The sequence below is a fragment of the Chiloscyllium punctatum genome, chromosome 39 (genome assembly GCF_047496795.1).
Source record: "Chiloscyllium punctatum isolate Juve2018m chromosome 39, sChiPun1.3, whole genome shotgun sequence".
In the NCBI taxonomy this organism is placed as follows: Eukaryota; Metazoa; Chordata; class Chondrichthyes; order Orectolobiformes; family Hemiscylliidae; genus Chiloscyllium; species Chiloscyllium punctatum.
Genome location: NC_092777.1, coordinates 13,862,957 through 13,878,260, shown reverse-complemented (window position 1 = coordinate 13,878,260; position 15,304 = coordinate 13,862,957). Strand labels below are relative to the sequence as shown.

Below are 15,304 nucleotides of genomic sequence, written 5' to 3'. Positions count from 1 at the left end.
TGGGAGTAAGTGGTTAAATACTTTGTTCACTGCAGGAAGACGGCACTGGGACAGGCAGCAGTGGGTTAAACCAGGGAGATGCTGGAACAGGCAGTGGAGGGTTAAACCAGGAAGGAACCACTGGGACAGGCAGCAGAGGGTTAAACCAGGAAGGAACCACTGGGACAGGTAGCAGAGGGCTAAACCAGGAAGGAGACGCTGGGACAGGTAGCAGAGGGTTAAACCAGGAAGGAGACGCTGGGACAGGCAGCAGAGGGTTAAACCAGGAAGGAGACGCTGGGACAGGCAGCAGAGGGTTAAACCAGGAAGGAGACGCTGGGACAGGTAGCAGAGGGCTAAACCAGGAAGGAGCTGCTGGGACAGGTAGCAGAGGGTTAAACCAGGAAGGAGACGCTGGGACAGGCAGCAGAGGGTTAAACCAGGAAGGAGACGCTGGGACAGGCAGCAGAGGGTTAAACCAGGAAGGAACCGCTGGGACAGGTAGCAGAGGGTTAAACCAAGAAGGAGACACTGGGACAGGTAGCAGAGGGTTAAACCAGGAAGGAGACGCTGGGACAGGCAGCAGAGGGTTAAACCAGGAAGGAGACACTGGGACAGGTAGCAGAGGGTTAAACCAGGAAGGAGACGCTGGGACAGGCAGCAGAGGGTTAAACCAGGAAGGAACCGCTGGGACAGGTAGCAGAGGGTTAAACCAGGAAGGAGACGCTGGGACAGGTAGCAGAGGGTTAAACCAGGAAGGAACCGCTGGGTCAGGTAGCAGAGGGTTAAACCAGGAAGGAACCGCTGGGACAGATAGCAGAGGGTTAAACCAAGAAGGAACCGCTGGGACAGGTAGCAGAGGGTTAAACCAGGAAGGAACCGCTGGGACAGGTAGCAGAGGGTTAAACCAGGAAGAAGACGCTGGGACAGGTAGCAGAGGGTTAAACCAGGAAGGAACCGCTGGGTCAGGTAGCAGAGGGTTAAACCAGGAAGGAACCGCTGGGACAGATAGCAGAGGGTTAAACCAAGAAGGAACCGCTGGGACAGGCAACAGAGGTTTAAACCAAGAAGGAGACGCTGGGACAGGAGCAGAGGGTTAAACCAGGAAGGAGACGCTGGGACAGGTAGCAGAGGGTTAAACCAGGAAGGAGACACTGGGACAGGTAGCAGAGGGTTAAACCAGGAAGGAGACGCTGGGACAGGCAGCAGAGGGTTAAACCAGGAAGGAACCACTGGGACAGGTAGCAGAGGGTTAAACCAGGAAGGAGACGCTGGGACAGGTAGCAGAGGGTTAAACCAGGAAGGAACCGCTGGGACAGGTAGCAGAGGGTTAAACCAGGAAGGAGACGCTGGGACAGGTAGCAGAGGGTTAAACCAGGAAGGAACCGCTGGGTCAGGTAGCAGAGGGTTAAACCAGGAAGGAACCGCTGGGACAGGTAGCAGAGGGTTAAACCAGGAAGGAACCGCTGGGACAGATAGCAGAGGGTTAAACCAGGAAGGAGACGCTGGGACAGGTAGCAGAGGGTTAAACCAGGAAGGAGACGCTGGGACAGGTAGCAGAGGGTTAAACCAGGAAGGAACCGCTGGGTCAGGTAGCAGAGGGTTAAACCAGGAAGGAACCGCTGGGACAGATAGCAGAGGGTTAAACCAAGAAGGAACCGCTGGGACAGGCAACAGAGGTTTAAACCAAGAAGGAGACGCTGGGACAGGAGCAGAGGGTTAAACCAGGAAGGAGACGCTGGGACAGGTAGCAGAGGGTTAAACCAGGAAGGAGACACTGGGACAGGTAGCAGAGGGTTAAACCAGGAAGGAGACGCTGGGACAGGCAGCAGAGGGTTAAACCAGGAAGGAACCACTGGGACAGGTAGCAGAGGGTTAAACCAGGAAGGAGACGCTGGGACAGGTAGCAGAGGGTTAAACCAGGGAGGAACCGCTGGGACAGATAGCAGAGGGTTAAACCAAGAAGGAACCGCTGGGACAGGCAACAGAGGGTTAAACCAAGAAGGAGACGCTGGGACAGGTAGCAGAGGGTTAAACCAGGAAGGAGACGCTGGGACAGGTAGCAGAGGGTTAAACCAGGAAGGAACCGCTGGGACAGATAGCAGAGGGTTAAACCAAGAAGGAACCGCTGGGACAGGCAACAGAGGGTTAAACCAAGAAGGAGACGCTGGGACAGGAGCAGAGGGTTAAACCAGGAAGGAGACGCTGGGACAGGTAGCAGAGGGTTAAACCAGGAAGGAACCGCTGGGACAGATAGCAGAGGGTTAAACCAAGAAGGAACCGCTGGGACAGGCAACAGAGGGTTAAACCAGGAAGGAGACGCTGGGACAGGAGCAGAGGGTTAAACCAGGAAGGAGACGCTGGGACAGGCAGCAGAGGGTTAAACCAGGAAGGAGACACTGGGACAGATAGCAGAGGGTTAAACCAGGAAGGAGACGCTGGGACAGGTAGCAGAGGGTTAAACCAGGAAGTCGATTCAGCACAACTCACCACCTGGATGTATGTGTGCTCTGAGCAGGAGCAGACTCACTGCAAACTCTCACCAACTTCCAAAGGATGTGAGGTGCCTTTAAGGGGCTCCTCCAGTCTCTGGGTGTAGGTGGGAGTGTTCTCTGCTCTGGCAGTGGACAGCCAATCTTCCTGGGAGCAGAAAGAAAGAGCTGGAGGCAACGAGCGAAGGATGATGGGATTTCTGTTGGGAAGTGGTCGCTGGTCTGCCTCTGCCTTAATCAATGGACTGTCAGTGAAACTCCAGCCCAGGATCGCCCAGCAAGAGAGAATCGATGAGCTTCACGTTTTGCAGCACAAGAGGTGAGACAGAGTCTCTGTTGTCTGCACAAATATCCTCCTCAGTTGATGTGGTTGGTGTTGGGGGACATTCCTGGGTTACAGAGTGAAAAGAAAGTCAGGCGTTTGGTACCCATGATACCTCCTGGAGGGGGGGGGGGAGCTCAGGGTGGACCCTGAGTGAAGGAGAATAGATGGCCATTATTAAATGATCCCCACAGCACTCAGTGTGTCAGGGCTCACATGAGATGTGACTGTGTGGTCATTGTGGTGGGTTCTGAATTGTCTCACTGCATTCCCAACAGGAATCCTTAGGTGGTGTCTCTCCCCTTTCAGAGACCCAGACTGAAGGACGCCCTGAAGTTATGAAGGGTGCTACATGATAGCTTGGACTCCAGCCTAGTCATCCTGTCCTGTTCTCCCTCAGTTAGTGATGAGACCTTTCACTGAGTGACATCAAAATCAATGGAAATGAACATGAGACAAGGTGTGTAACAGGTCAGTGTGTAACAGGTCAGTGTGTAACAGGCAAGTGAGGCACATAGCGTCACTGACCCAAGTTCGATTCCACCCTCAGGTGACCGTGTTCAGTTTGTACGTTCTCCCCGTGTCTGTGTGGGTTTCCTCCGGGTGCTCTGGTTTCCTCCCACAGTCCAAAGATGTGAGGTCAGGTGAACTGACCGTGCTACATTGACCAGAGTGTTCAGGGATGTGCTAAAGCATGGGAAATGCAGGGTTGTAGGGACAGGGTAAGGGGGGGAGGGGGTGGGTCTGGGTGGAATGCTCTCCAGAGGGTCAGTGTGGACTTGATGGGTGGAATGGCCTGCTTCCACACTGTAGGGATTCAATGAAGTGTAATAGTGCTTATGTCAGGGAGGTATATGTCATGGAGAGTATATAAAAAGACAGGTATATGACAATTATGTGTGCTATGGGTATATTATGGATGAATTATGGGAACAGCCAGGTTGGAATGAGGTAGTGCAGTAAGAGGTGGATCTGTATTGGGTAAGTGAGTAAAAGCAGGCTGATGTGTGAAGGATGGCTGTATAACTGGTGTTGGCTGGTGATGAATGTTTTGAAACACGGAAGTGACAAGTCAAGCAATGTGTTTGTTTCGATGTCTGCCAGGTTCACTTGTCTCTGAGTCAGAGTGCTCACTGCAAGTTTCAGCCCAGAGTTTTGAGCACATTAGCCAGGTTGATGCCACTTCTGTGTCAGACTGAGAGAATGCTGCACTATCGGATACCATCTTTTTTTTATTTCTAAAATATACTTTATTCACAAAATAATCTTGATATGTATGCATAGTTGCCAGAACAGTTTGATTCTGTGCAGTCTTTACATACGTAAAACAAACAAATGCAAGACATTTCTTACTTATACAAGAAAATATTTACATATATTTGAGGCAAAGGTGTTCGAAAGGCAAGAGACTGAGGGGGAAAGCGACCAAACTCCAGTAAAGCATGTAGATCCTTTCGGATACCATCTGTCAAACGATATGTCAAACAGAAGTCATGCCTACCTGCTCAAGGGATCTTGCTGTGCACTGGCTAACGGCCACTTTTCCCATATGACAACATGTGACTGAATTTCGGACTGACTGGCTGGAAAGCACTAGGGGAGATTCGGAGCGGGGTAAAGTGCAGGGGCAGCATGGTGACTCAGTGGTTAACACTGCTGCCTCACAGCACCAGGGCCCCAGGTTTGATTCCAGCCTCGGGTGTCTGTCTGTGTGAAGTTTGCACATTCTCCCCGTGTCTGCGTGGGTTTCCTCCCACAGTCCAAAGATGTGCAGATCAGGTGGATCAGCCAGGCTAAATTGCCCATAGTTTTAGGTGCATTAGTACTAAGGGAGATTCGGAGCGGGGTAAAGTGCTTTCTCACAATTTCACTTTCCTAATTGACTCATGTAGTTTGTGATCTTTTCAGTAACCAAAAAGTGCAAAGGAGACATTGTATACTGAGAGAGATTAAACTCCTTAGGATCAAATTACAGTATGGAACAAATCTGCTGCACGCTTTTATCTGTCCATGAATCATATATGTGAGTGTGTGTGAGTGTGTGTGTGTGTGTGTGTGTGTGTGGGTGGGTGGGCCAGGAGGGATGTGAGTGTGTGTATCTGTGTGTGGGGGGGTGTGTGCATATGGGTGTCTGAATGTGGATACGTGTGTGTGTGTGTGTGTGTGTGTGTGTGTGTGAGAGAGAGAGAGAGATTGGCACTGTGTGTGTGTATGTGATGGGGGCTCTGTGTGCGTGTTGAATTTAATTGAATGTGATTGAATTGATTGTCATGTGTACCGAGGCACAGTGAAAAGCTTTGTCTTGTGAGCAATACTGGCAGATCACAGAGTTAAGTAACACAGATAGTAAATAATAGGTAAACAGCGGCAAAAACAAAAACACAGGTACAGGCGAATGTTAAGAGTTTGTGAGTCCATTCAGTTCCCGAACAACAGGAGGGTAGAAACTGTTTCGAAACCGGCTGGTGTGTGTGTTCAGGCTTCTGTACCTTCCCCCCGATGGTAGAGGTTGTAGAAAAACATTGCCAGGGTGGGATGGATCTTTGAGAATGCTGGCGGCCTTTCCTTGACAGTGGGCCTGGTAGATGGATTCTACAGATGGGAGGTTGGTTGGTCTTTGTGATTGTCCGGGCCGAGTTCACCACTCTCTGTAATCTTGTCTGATCTTGAATGGTACAGCTGCCATACCAGGTAGTGATACATCCAGACAGGGTGCTCTCGTTGGCACACCTATAAAAGTTGGCAAGGGTATTCACCGCCATGTCAAATTTCCTCAGCTGCCTGAGGAGAGGAGACGTTGTTGGGCCTTTGTAACCAGTACGTCCACATGACGAGTCCAAGAAAGCTTGTTGTGGATGACCACTCCCTGGAACTTGGTACTCTCCACGCGTTCTGTTAATGTGTGTGTGTGGGGGGGGGGGGGGGGGGACATGAGTAACATCCCCCCAAAAGTCAATAATGAGTTCCTTGGTTTTGCCGGAATTGAGAGCTAGGTTGTTCTCGGTGCACCATTTTTCCAGGTTTTCCACCTCCCGTCTGTAGTCTGTTTCGTTGCCATCTGAGATTCGACCGACTATAGTGGTGTCATCAGCGAACTTGTAAATGGCATTAGTCTGGTATTTGGCGACACAGTCATGGGTATACAGTGAGTACAGTAGGGGGCTGAGTACGCACCCCTGAGGGGCTCCAGTGTTGGGTGTAAGTGAGGATGAAATATTGTCCTCAATCTTCACTGTGGCCTGTGGGTCAGGAAACAGAGGATCCAGTTGCAGAGAGTGGGGCTTAGTCCGAGATCTCTAAGTTTAGTAATCAGTCTCAAGGGGATAATCGTGTTGAAGGCTGAACTGTAGTCAATGAGTAGGATTGTTACGTCGCTGTTCTTGGTGTCAAGATGTTCGAGGGAGGAGTGAAGGGCAAGTGATATGGCATCTGAGGTGGAACTGTTGGTCCAATAGGCAAATTGGAGTCAGTCAAGAGTAGTGGGGAGGCTGGAGTTGATTAATGCCATGACCAACCTTTCAAAGCACTTCATGACCAGTGAGGTTAGGGCCACTGGGCGGTCTCATTGAGACATGCTGCATGAGCCTTCGTAGGCACAGGGATGAGGTTGGCCTCTTAAAACAGGCAGGGACAGGGGCCTACTGCAGGGAGAGGTTGAAGATGTCAGAGAAGACCTCCGCCAGTTGATCTATGCATGCTCTGCACGGTCTGGTACTCCGTCTGGTCCCATTGCTTTCCTTGGCTTCACACGCGGGAAACCATCTGATCTCTGATGCAGTGACTGTTGGGATAGGTTCGTTGTGTGTGTGTGAGTGAGGAATGGGAGGGGTGTGTGTGTGTGTGAGAGAGAGATGGGAGCTCTGTGTGTGTTAGTGTGTTTGTATGATGGGAGCTGTGTGTGTGTGTGTGTGTGTGAGTGAATAGAGCTCTGCATGTGTATGTGTATGATGGTAGCTGTGTCTACGGGTGTTTGTGTGATGGATGCTGTGAGTGTGTGGGATGGGAGCAGTGAGTGTGTGTGATGGGAGCTGTGTGTGTGTTTGTCTGTGAGTGTGCGTTGGGAGCTCTGTGTGTGTATGCGAGCTGTCTGTGTGTGGTTGAGATGGGAGCTCTGTCTATGTGTGTGTATATGTGATGGGAGGTGTGTGTGTGTGAGATGGGGACTCTGTGTGTATCTGTGCGTGTGTGTGTGATGGCTTGTGTGTCTGCGTGATGGAAGCTATGTGCTTGTGTGATGGTGTGTGTCTGTGTGATGGTGTGTGTTTGAGAGAGATGGAAGGTGTGTGTGTTTGTGTGTGTGTGTGAGAGAGATGTGAGTTCTGTGTGTTTGAGATGGAAGCTGAGTCTGTGTGTGTTTGTGTGATAGGAGCTGTGTCTGTGTGTATGTGTGTGCGTGTGTGCGTGCAATGGGAACTGTGTCTGTGTATGTTTGTGTGATAGGAGCTGTGTGTGTGTGAAGGGAGCTGTACGTGTGTCTGTGTGTCTCTATATATGTGATGGGAGTTGTGTCTCTGTGTGTGTGATGGGCACTGAGTGAGTGTGGTGGAACCTGAGTGTGTATGTGTGTGTGTGAGAGAGATGGCAGGTGTGTGTGTGTGTGTGTCTGTGTGTGTGTGTGAGATGGGAGTTGTGTCTGTGTATGAATGTGTGTGCACCTGTGTGTGCATGTGCGTGATGGGAGCTGTGTCTGTGTGTGTTTGATGGGAACTGTGTATGTGTGTGGTAGGAGCAGTGTGTTTGTGTGTGTGTGAGATGGAAGCTGAGTGTGTGTGTGTGTAAGTGTGTGTGTGTAATAATGTGTGTGAAATGGGAGCTGCCTGTGTATGTTTGTGTGATGGGAGTTGTGTGTGTGTGTCAGTGTGCACATGTACGTTGGGAGCTCTTTGTATGTGTGATGGGAGCTGTGTGTGTGTGATGGGGGCTGTGTGTGTGTGATGGGAGCTGTGTGTGTGGGGTTGAGATGGGAGCTCTGCTTGTGTGTGTGTGTCTGTGAGATGGGAGCTATTTGCTTGTATGTGCGAGATGGGAGCTTTGAGTGTGTGTGTGATGGGAGCTGTGTGTGTGTCTGTATGTGAGTGTGTGTTGGGAGCTCTGTTCGTGTGATGGGAGGTGTGTGTGTGTGTTTGAGGTGTGTGTGTGTGACGGGAGCTGTGTGGTTGTGTGCGTGTGTGTGGGATGGGAGCTGCGAAGGTGTGCGTGTGTGATGGGAGCTGTGTGTGTATGTGTTTGTGTGATGGGAACTGTGTCTCTGTGTGTATGTATATGTGTGTGTGATGGGAACTGTGTCAGTGTGTATCTGTGTGTGTGTGATGGGAGCTGTGTGTATCTGTGTGTCTGTGTGTGTGTGTTGGGAGCTATGTGTGTGTTTGTGTATATGTGTGTGATGGGAGCTGTGTGTCTGTGTGTGTATGTGTGTGTGTGACGGGAGCTGTGTGTGATGGGAGCTGTGTGTGTGTTTGTGTATATGTGTGTGATGGGAGCTGTGTGTCTGTGTGTGTATGTGTGTGTGTGACGGGAGCTGTGTGTGTGTTTGTGTATATGTGTGTGATGGGAGCTGTGTGTGTGTGTGTATGAAGGGAGCTGTGTGTCTGTGATGGTGTGTGTGTGTGGGAGATGGGAGGTGTGTTTATGTGTGTAAGAGAGAGTTGTGAACTGTGTGTGTGTGATGGTGTGTGTGTATATGTGTGATAGGAGCTGTGTGCTTGTGTGTGAGGGAGATGGGAGATGTGTGTGTGTGGTTGGGATGTGAGCTCTGTGTGTGTGTTTGAGAGGAAGCTGAGTCTATGTATGTTTGTGTGATGGGAGCTGTGTGTGTGTGTGTCTGTGTGATGGGTGCTGCGTGTGTATGTGTGTGTGATGGGAGCTGTGTGTGTGTGTGCGCGCGCGCACACAATGGGAGCTGTGCCTGTGTGTGTGTGTCTGTGTGATGTGTGCTGCGTGTGTATGTGTGTGTGATGGGAGCTGTGTCTGTGTGTGTCTGTGGGATTGGAGCTGTGTGTGTGTGTGATGGGAGGTGTGTGTGTGTGCTGGGACGTGTGTGTGTGATGGGAGCTGTGTCTGTGTGCATGTGTGATGGGAGCTGTGTGTGTGTCTGTGTATGTGAGATGGGAGTTGTGTGGTTGTGTGTGTCTGTGTGTCTGTGTCTGTGTGTGAGACATGGGAGCTGTATCTGTGTGTGTATATATGTGTGTGTGTGTGAATGGAGTTGTGTGTGTGTGATGGGAGCTGTGTGTGTGTGATGGGAGCTGTGTCTGTGTGTGTTTGTGTGAAGGGAGCTGTGTGTGTATATGTATATGATGTGAGCTGGCAGGTGTGTGTGTGTGTTGGGAGCTTTGTGGTTGTGTGCGTGTGTGTGTGGGATGGGAGCTGTGTGTGCGATAGGAGCTGTGTGTGTGTCTATATGTGTGTGAGATGGGAGCTGTGTCGGTGTGTGTTTGTGTGAAGGGAGCTGTGTGTTTGTGTGTGTGTGTATGAATGTGTGATGGGAGCTGTGTGTGTGTGGGGGGTTGAAATGGGAGCTCTGTTTGTGTGTGTGTGTAATGGGAGCTGTGTGTGTCTGTGTCTGCGTGTGTGATGGGAGCTGTGTATGTGTTTGTGTATATGTGTGTGATGGGAGGTGTGTGAGTGTGTTGTATGTGTTTGAATGGAGCTGTGTGTCTGTGTGTGATGGTAACTGTGTCTGTGTGTGTTTGTGTGGTGGGAGCTCTGTGTGTGTGTGGTGTGTGTGTATGTATGAAGGGAGCTGTGTGCTTGTGTGTGTGTTGGAGATGGGAGGTGTGTGTGTGTGTGTTTGAGAGGAAGCCAAGTCTATGTATGTTTGTGGGATGGGAACTATGTGTGTGTGTCTGTGTGTGTGTGTGTGTGTGGGGTGGGGGGGGGGGAGGGGGGGGAGGGGGGGTTGAAATGGAGGCTCTGTTTGTGTGTGTGTGAGATGGGAGGTGTGTGTGGCTATGTGCGTGTGTGTGTGGAATGGGAGTTGTGTCTGTGTGTGCGTGTGTGATGGGAGCTGTATGTGTGTCTGTGGGTGTGTGTGATGGGAGCTGTGTGGTTGTGTGTGTGTGTGATGGGAGATGTGTGTGTGTTTGTTGATGGGAGCTGTGTGTGTATGTGTGTAATGGGATCTATGTGCTTGTGTGTGTGTGTCTGTGTGATGGTGTGTGTGTGAGAGAGAGAGATGGATGGTGTGTGTGTGTGAGAGATGTGAGATCTGTGTGTGTGTGTGTTCTAGATGGAAGCTGAGTCTGTGTGTTTGTGTGATAGGAGCTGTGTGTATGTGTGAGCGTGTGCGTCTTGCAATGGGAGCTGTGTCTAAGTGTTTGCGTGATGGGCGGTGTGTGTGTGTGTGTGTGTGTGTGTGTGTGAGAGAGAGAGATATAGCAGTTTTGTGTGTGTGTGTGTGTGTGTGTATGTTGGGAGCTCTGTTTGTGTGTGTGTGTGCCTGTGAGATGGGAGCTGTGGCTGTATGTGTATGTGATGGGAGCTGTGTCTGTGTGATGGGTGCTGTGTGTAATGGGAGCTGTGTCTGTGCATGTTTGTGTGTGCTGGGTGGTGTGTGTGATTAGATTAGATTACTTACAGTGTGGAAACAGGCCCTTCGGCCCAACAAGTCCACACTGCCCCGCCGAAGCGCAACCCACCCATACCCCTTACCTAACACTACGGGAAATTTAGCATGGCCAATTCACCTGACCTGCACATCTTTGGAGTGTGGGAGGAAACCGGAGCACCCGGAGGAAACCCACGCAGACACGGGGAGAACGTGCAAACTCCACACAGTCAGTCGCCTGAGGCGGGAATTGAACCCGGATCTCTGGCGCTGTGAGGCAGCAGTGCTAACCACTGTGCCATCGTGCCGCCCACAAATGGGAGCTGTGTGGTTGTGTGCACGTGTGTGTGGGATGGGAGCTGTGTTTGTGTGTACGTGTGAGATCAGAGCTGTGTGTGTGTCAATGGAGCTGTGTCTGTGTGTGATGGTAGCTGTATATGTGTGTGTTTGTGTGATGGGAGCTGTGTGAACGTGTGTATGATGTGAGCTGTGTGTGTCTGTGTGAGTTTGTGTTGGGAGGTGTGTGTGTGTGCTGGGAGGTGTGTGTGTGTTGATTTGGGAGCTGTGTGGTTGTGTGTGTGTGCATGCTGATGGGTGCTGTATGTGTGTGTGAGAGAGAGAGAGATGGGAATTGTATCAGTGTGTGTGTGATGGGAGCTGTGTGTGTGTGTCTGTGTGTGTGTGTAATGGGAGCTGTATGTGTGTGGGGTTGAGATGGGAGCTCTGTTTGTGTGTGTGTGTGTGATGTGAGCTGTGTGTGTGTGATGGTAGCTGTGTGTCTGTGTGTATTTGTGTGTGTGATGGGAGCTGTGTGTCTGTGTGTGTGATGGGAGCTGTGTGTGTGTGTGTGTGTGGGATGGGAGGTGTGTGTCTGTGTGTGATGGGAGCTGTGTGTGTGTGTGAATGGAGCTGTGTGTCTGTGTGTGTGATGGTAGCTGCGTCTGTGTGTGTTTGTGTGATGGGAGGTATGTGTGTATGATGGGAGCTGTGTATTTGTGTGATTGGAGCTCTGTGTGTGTATACGTGTGTGTGTGTGATGGGGCGTATATGTGGGTGATGGGAGCTATGTGCTTGTGAGTGTGTGTCTGTGTGACGGTGTGTGTGTGAGAGAGATGGAAGGTGTGTGTCTGTGTCTGTGTGAGAGAGAGAGATGTGAGCTCTGTGTGTGTGTTTGAGATGAAAGCTGAGTCTGTGTGTGTTTGTGTGATAGGGGCTCTGTGTGTGTGTATATGTTTGTGTGATGGGAGCTGTGTGTGTGTGATGGGAGTTCGGTGTGTGTGTGTGTGTGTGTGTGTGTATGAAGGGAACTGTGTGCCTGTGTATGTGTCTGTGATGGTGTGTGTGTGTGACAGAGATGGGAGGTGTGTTTGTGTGTGTAAGAGAGAGATGTGAACTGTGTGTGTGTGTGTGTGTGAGAGATGGTGTGTGTGTATATGTGTGATGGGAGCTGTATGGTTGTGTGTGTGTGTGAGATGGGAGCTGTGTCTGTGTGTGTATATATGCCTGTGTGATGGGAGCTGTGTCTGTGTGTGTGTACATGTGTGTGTGATGGGAGCTGTGTGTTTGTGTGTGTGTCTGTGTGATGGGAGCTGTGTCTGTGTGTGTGTTTGAGAGAGATGGGAGCTGTGCCTGTGTGTGTGTATGTGATGGGAATTGTATCTATGTGTGTCTGTGTGATGGGAGCTGTCTATCTGCGTGTGTGTGTGTGTGTGTGTGGGGAGGGGGGGAATGGGACCTGCGTGTGTATGTGTGTTTGATGGGAGCTGTCTGTGTGTGTGAGAGATGGGAGCTATATGTGTGTGTGTGATGGGAGGTGTGTGTGTGTGAGAGCAATGAGAGGTGTGTGTGTGTGTGTGTGTGATGTGAGATGTGTATGTGTGTGTGTGGTGGGAGCTTTGTGTGTGTTTTTTTGTGGGATGGGAGCTGTGTGTATGTGTGTGTGTGTTGGGAGTTGTGTGTGTGTGTGTGTGTTGGGAGGTGTGTGTGTGTGTGTGTTGGGAGTTTTGTGTGTGTGTTGGGAGTTTTGTGTGTGTGTGTGTTGGGAGTTGTGTGTGTGTGCGTATGTGTTGGGAGTTTTGTGTGTGTGTTGGGAGGTGTGTGTGTGTTTTAGGAGTTGTGTGTGTATGTGTGTGTTGGGAGTTGTGTGTGTGTGTTGGGAGTTGTGTGTGTGTGTGTGTGTGTGTTGGGAGTTGTGTGTGTGTGTGTGTTGGGAGGTGGGTGTGTGATGGGAGCAGTCTATGTGTATATGTATTCGTGTGCGTGTGTGTTATGGAGCGGGAGAAAGTGAGGACTGCAGATGCTGGAGATCAGAGCTGAAAAATGTGTTGCTGGAAAAGCGCAGCAGGTCAGGCAGCATCCAAGGAGCAGGAGAATCAACGTTTCGGCCTAAGCCCTTCTTATGGAGTGGTTGGGGGATGGGTGGGAATTGAAGCAATCTCTGGCTGAAAATTTTGATCGTGTTACAAAGCATTTTCCACCATTCACTCTACTTTAATGACCTTTTAAAAGCACAGATTTGCCATGCATTTATTTATCTACCTGTTTCTATCTATCTTTCGGTCCACAGTTAACTTACCCAGATCGCAATCTATCTCGTTTATCGATTTACAGTCTCTCTGTCTATGCATCTTACTCTGTCTTTCTGCATCTCTATATTATCTGTTTCTATCTCTCTATATGCGTCCATGCCCGTGTCTAGATGTAACTAATTCGATCGCTGTCTCTATGCATGATTCTCTATTATATCTCTATCTATCTATAAATATAATGTATCTTTTTTCTATCATTAATACCTATCTCTGCTGCTTGACGTTTGTATCTCTATATCTATTAATATTTATTGTCATCTGTTTATGTGTGCCACCTCTCCAACCTGACAGTTGGTTCACTATTTGGCATGTGCCCCTATGACTGTCCAGTTCAGACTGTGGTTATTCATGTTTACCAGACCTCTGTCAGGAACAGTCACTTTTAAGAAAAATGATAACTGTGTTATGACCTCAGGGCATGAGGAAGATACTTGTATCTTTTTCACTGGTCGCATTTGCCATAAGACTGTAGTAAGTGATCATTTTCTTTAGTTTGGGAATGTCGTAACGTTATCATGTTTGCATAAAATGATTATTATAAAATAAAGTATGAAACACAATGTTAACTCTCGCTTTTGTACATTGTGACATCTCAGCTGTGACCAGCTGTGCTAATTCCAGTCTCAGGGGTGAAGTTGCTTGATGCAGCTGCCAAAGAACGGGAGGGGGAAATGAAGAGAATATTTTTAATGTGACCAAATGTTCATATTTAGGCTTCTCTTGGAATTGTGGTGGGAGCAGAAACATATAAGATCTGAATAATCCTCAGGAGTCTTAACGAGGGGGTTATGGGGAAGATGATTCCTTTCATGGGAGAATCTACAACTAGGTATTAAAAAAATCAGGAATCACTCATTTAAAACAGTTAAAAATCACACAACACTAGGTTATAGTCCAACAGGTTTATTTGACAGCACAAGCTTTCAGAGCGCTGCTCTTTCGTCAAGTAACTTGTACTTTCAAATAAACCTGATGGACTATAACTGGTGTGTGATTTTTCGCTTAGTCCACCCCAGTCCAACACCGCCACCTCCCCATCACTTAAAACAGGTGAGGCTTCCTCAGCATGTGGCACAGTGGCACAGTGGTTAGCACCGCTGCCTCACAGCGCCAGGGACCCGGGTTCAATCCCACTCTTGGGTGACTGGCTGTGTGAAGTTTGTACCTTCTCCCCTTGTCTGCATGGGTTTCTTCCCACCAGTCCAAAGACAGCTCCGTCTGCACTATTCTCTCTCATCAAACACTCTCAGGTCAGGGACAGTATGGGGTTTAATACAGAGTAATGCTCGCTTTACACTGTCCCCATCAACGCTTCCAGGACAGGGACAACATCGCGTTGGGTAAACAGTAAAGATCCCCACATTCCATTTCCAACAAAACTTGTTAATTCAACTTCTGGTACAATGGCAACATTGAAAAGGCATCTAGATGGAAACATGAATAGGAAAGGTTTAGAGGGATATGGGCCAAATGCTGGCAAATGGAACTGGATTAATTTATCTGGTCGGCATGGATGAGTTGGACCGAAGGGTCAGTTTCTGTGCTGTACAACTCTATGACTCTACGTGCAAGTTAGCTAGACTGGCCATGCTAAATTGCCCATAGTGTTCAGGGATGTGCAGCCTCGGTGGATTAACCAAGGGAAAGGTGGGGTTGCAGGGATGGGTGGGATTGGGTGGGATGCTCTTTGTACTGTTAGGTGTAGATTTGATGGGCCGAATGGCCTATTTTCACACTGCAGGGATTCTGTGATAATCTTTGGAACTCTTTTTGTATAAGGTAGTAGAGGCGGTTTCTTGAATATTTTTGAGGTAGCTCGATAGGTTCTTGTTAAGAAAAAGGGGTGGAAGGTTATCAGGGGTAGAAAGGGAAGTGGATCTAAGATTACACAGAAATCAGCCATGATCTTATTGAGACTTCCAGGACTGAATGGCCTACTCTTGCTTGTAGTTTGTATGTAGATCGGATTCCCTACAGTATGGAAACAGGCCATTCAGCCCAACAAGTCCATACTGACTCTCTGAAAAGCAACACCCAAACCCATTCCTCCACCCTATATTTCCCTCTGACAAATGCACCTAACACTACGGACAATTTAGCATGGCCAATTCACCTGACCTACACATCTTTGGATTGTGGGAGGAAACCGGAGCACCCGGAGGAAACCCACACATGGAGATCGAAAAGTAAGTTTCAAAATGAGTTAAATAAATAATTGTGAAGGGAACATTTGCAGGACTATAGGGATAGAGCAGGGGATTGGGACTCTAATTGGATCACTCAGAGCCAACCTTGGTATGATGATGGGCTGATTGTCCTCCTATCAGAATGATCCGGTGGTTCTCCGGGAGGATTGTCCACCGAGCCTAGCACGAAG

The 15,304-nt window shown here is 49.3% G+C and overlaps 1 protein-coding gene across 1 annotated transcript in view; it reads left to right on the top strand.

Moving 5' to 3' along the window:
• The first annotated feature begins 2,488 nt into the window (after positions 1–2,488).
• LOC140463834 (transient receptor potential cation channel subfamily V member 6-like) overlaps positions 2,489–15,304 on the top strand; it is a 67,732-nt gene continuing 54,916 nt past the window's right edge. The window contains exon 1 of the mRNA XM_072558213.1: positions 2,489–2,790. Coding sequence (XP_072414314.1) covers positions 2,660–2,790 — 131 coding nt within the window. The 5' untranslated portion in view covers positions 2,489–2,659. The remainder of the gene's footprint in view (positions 2,791–15,304) is intronic.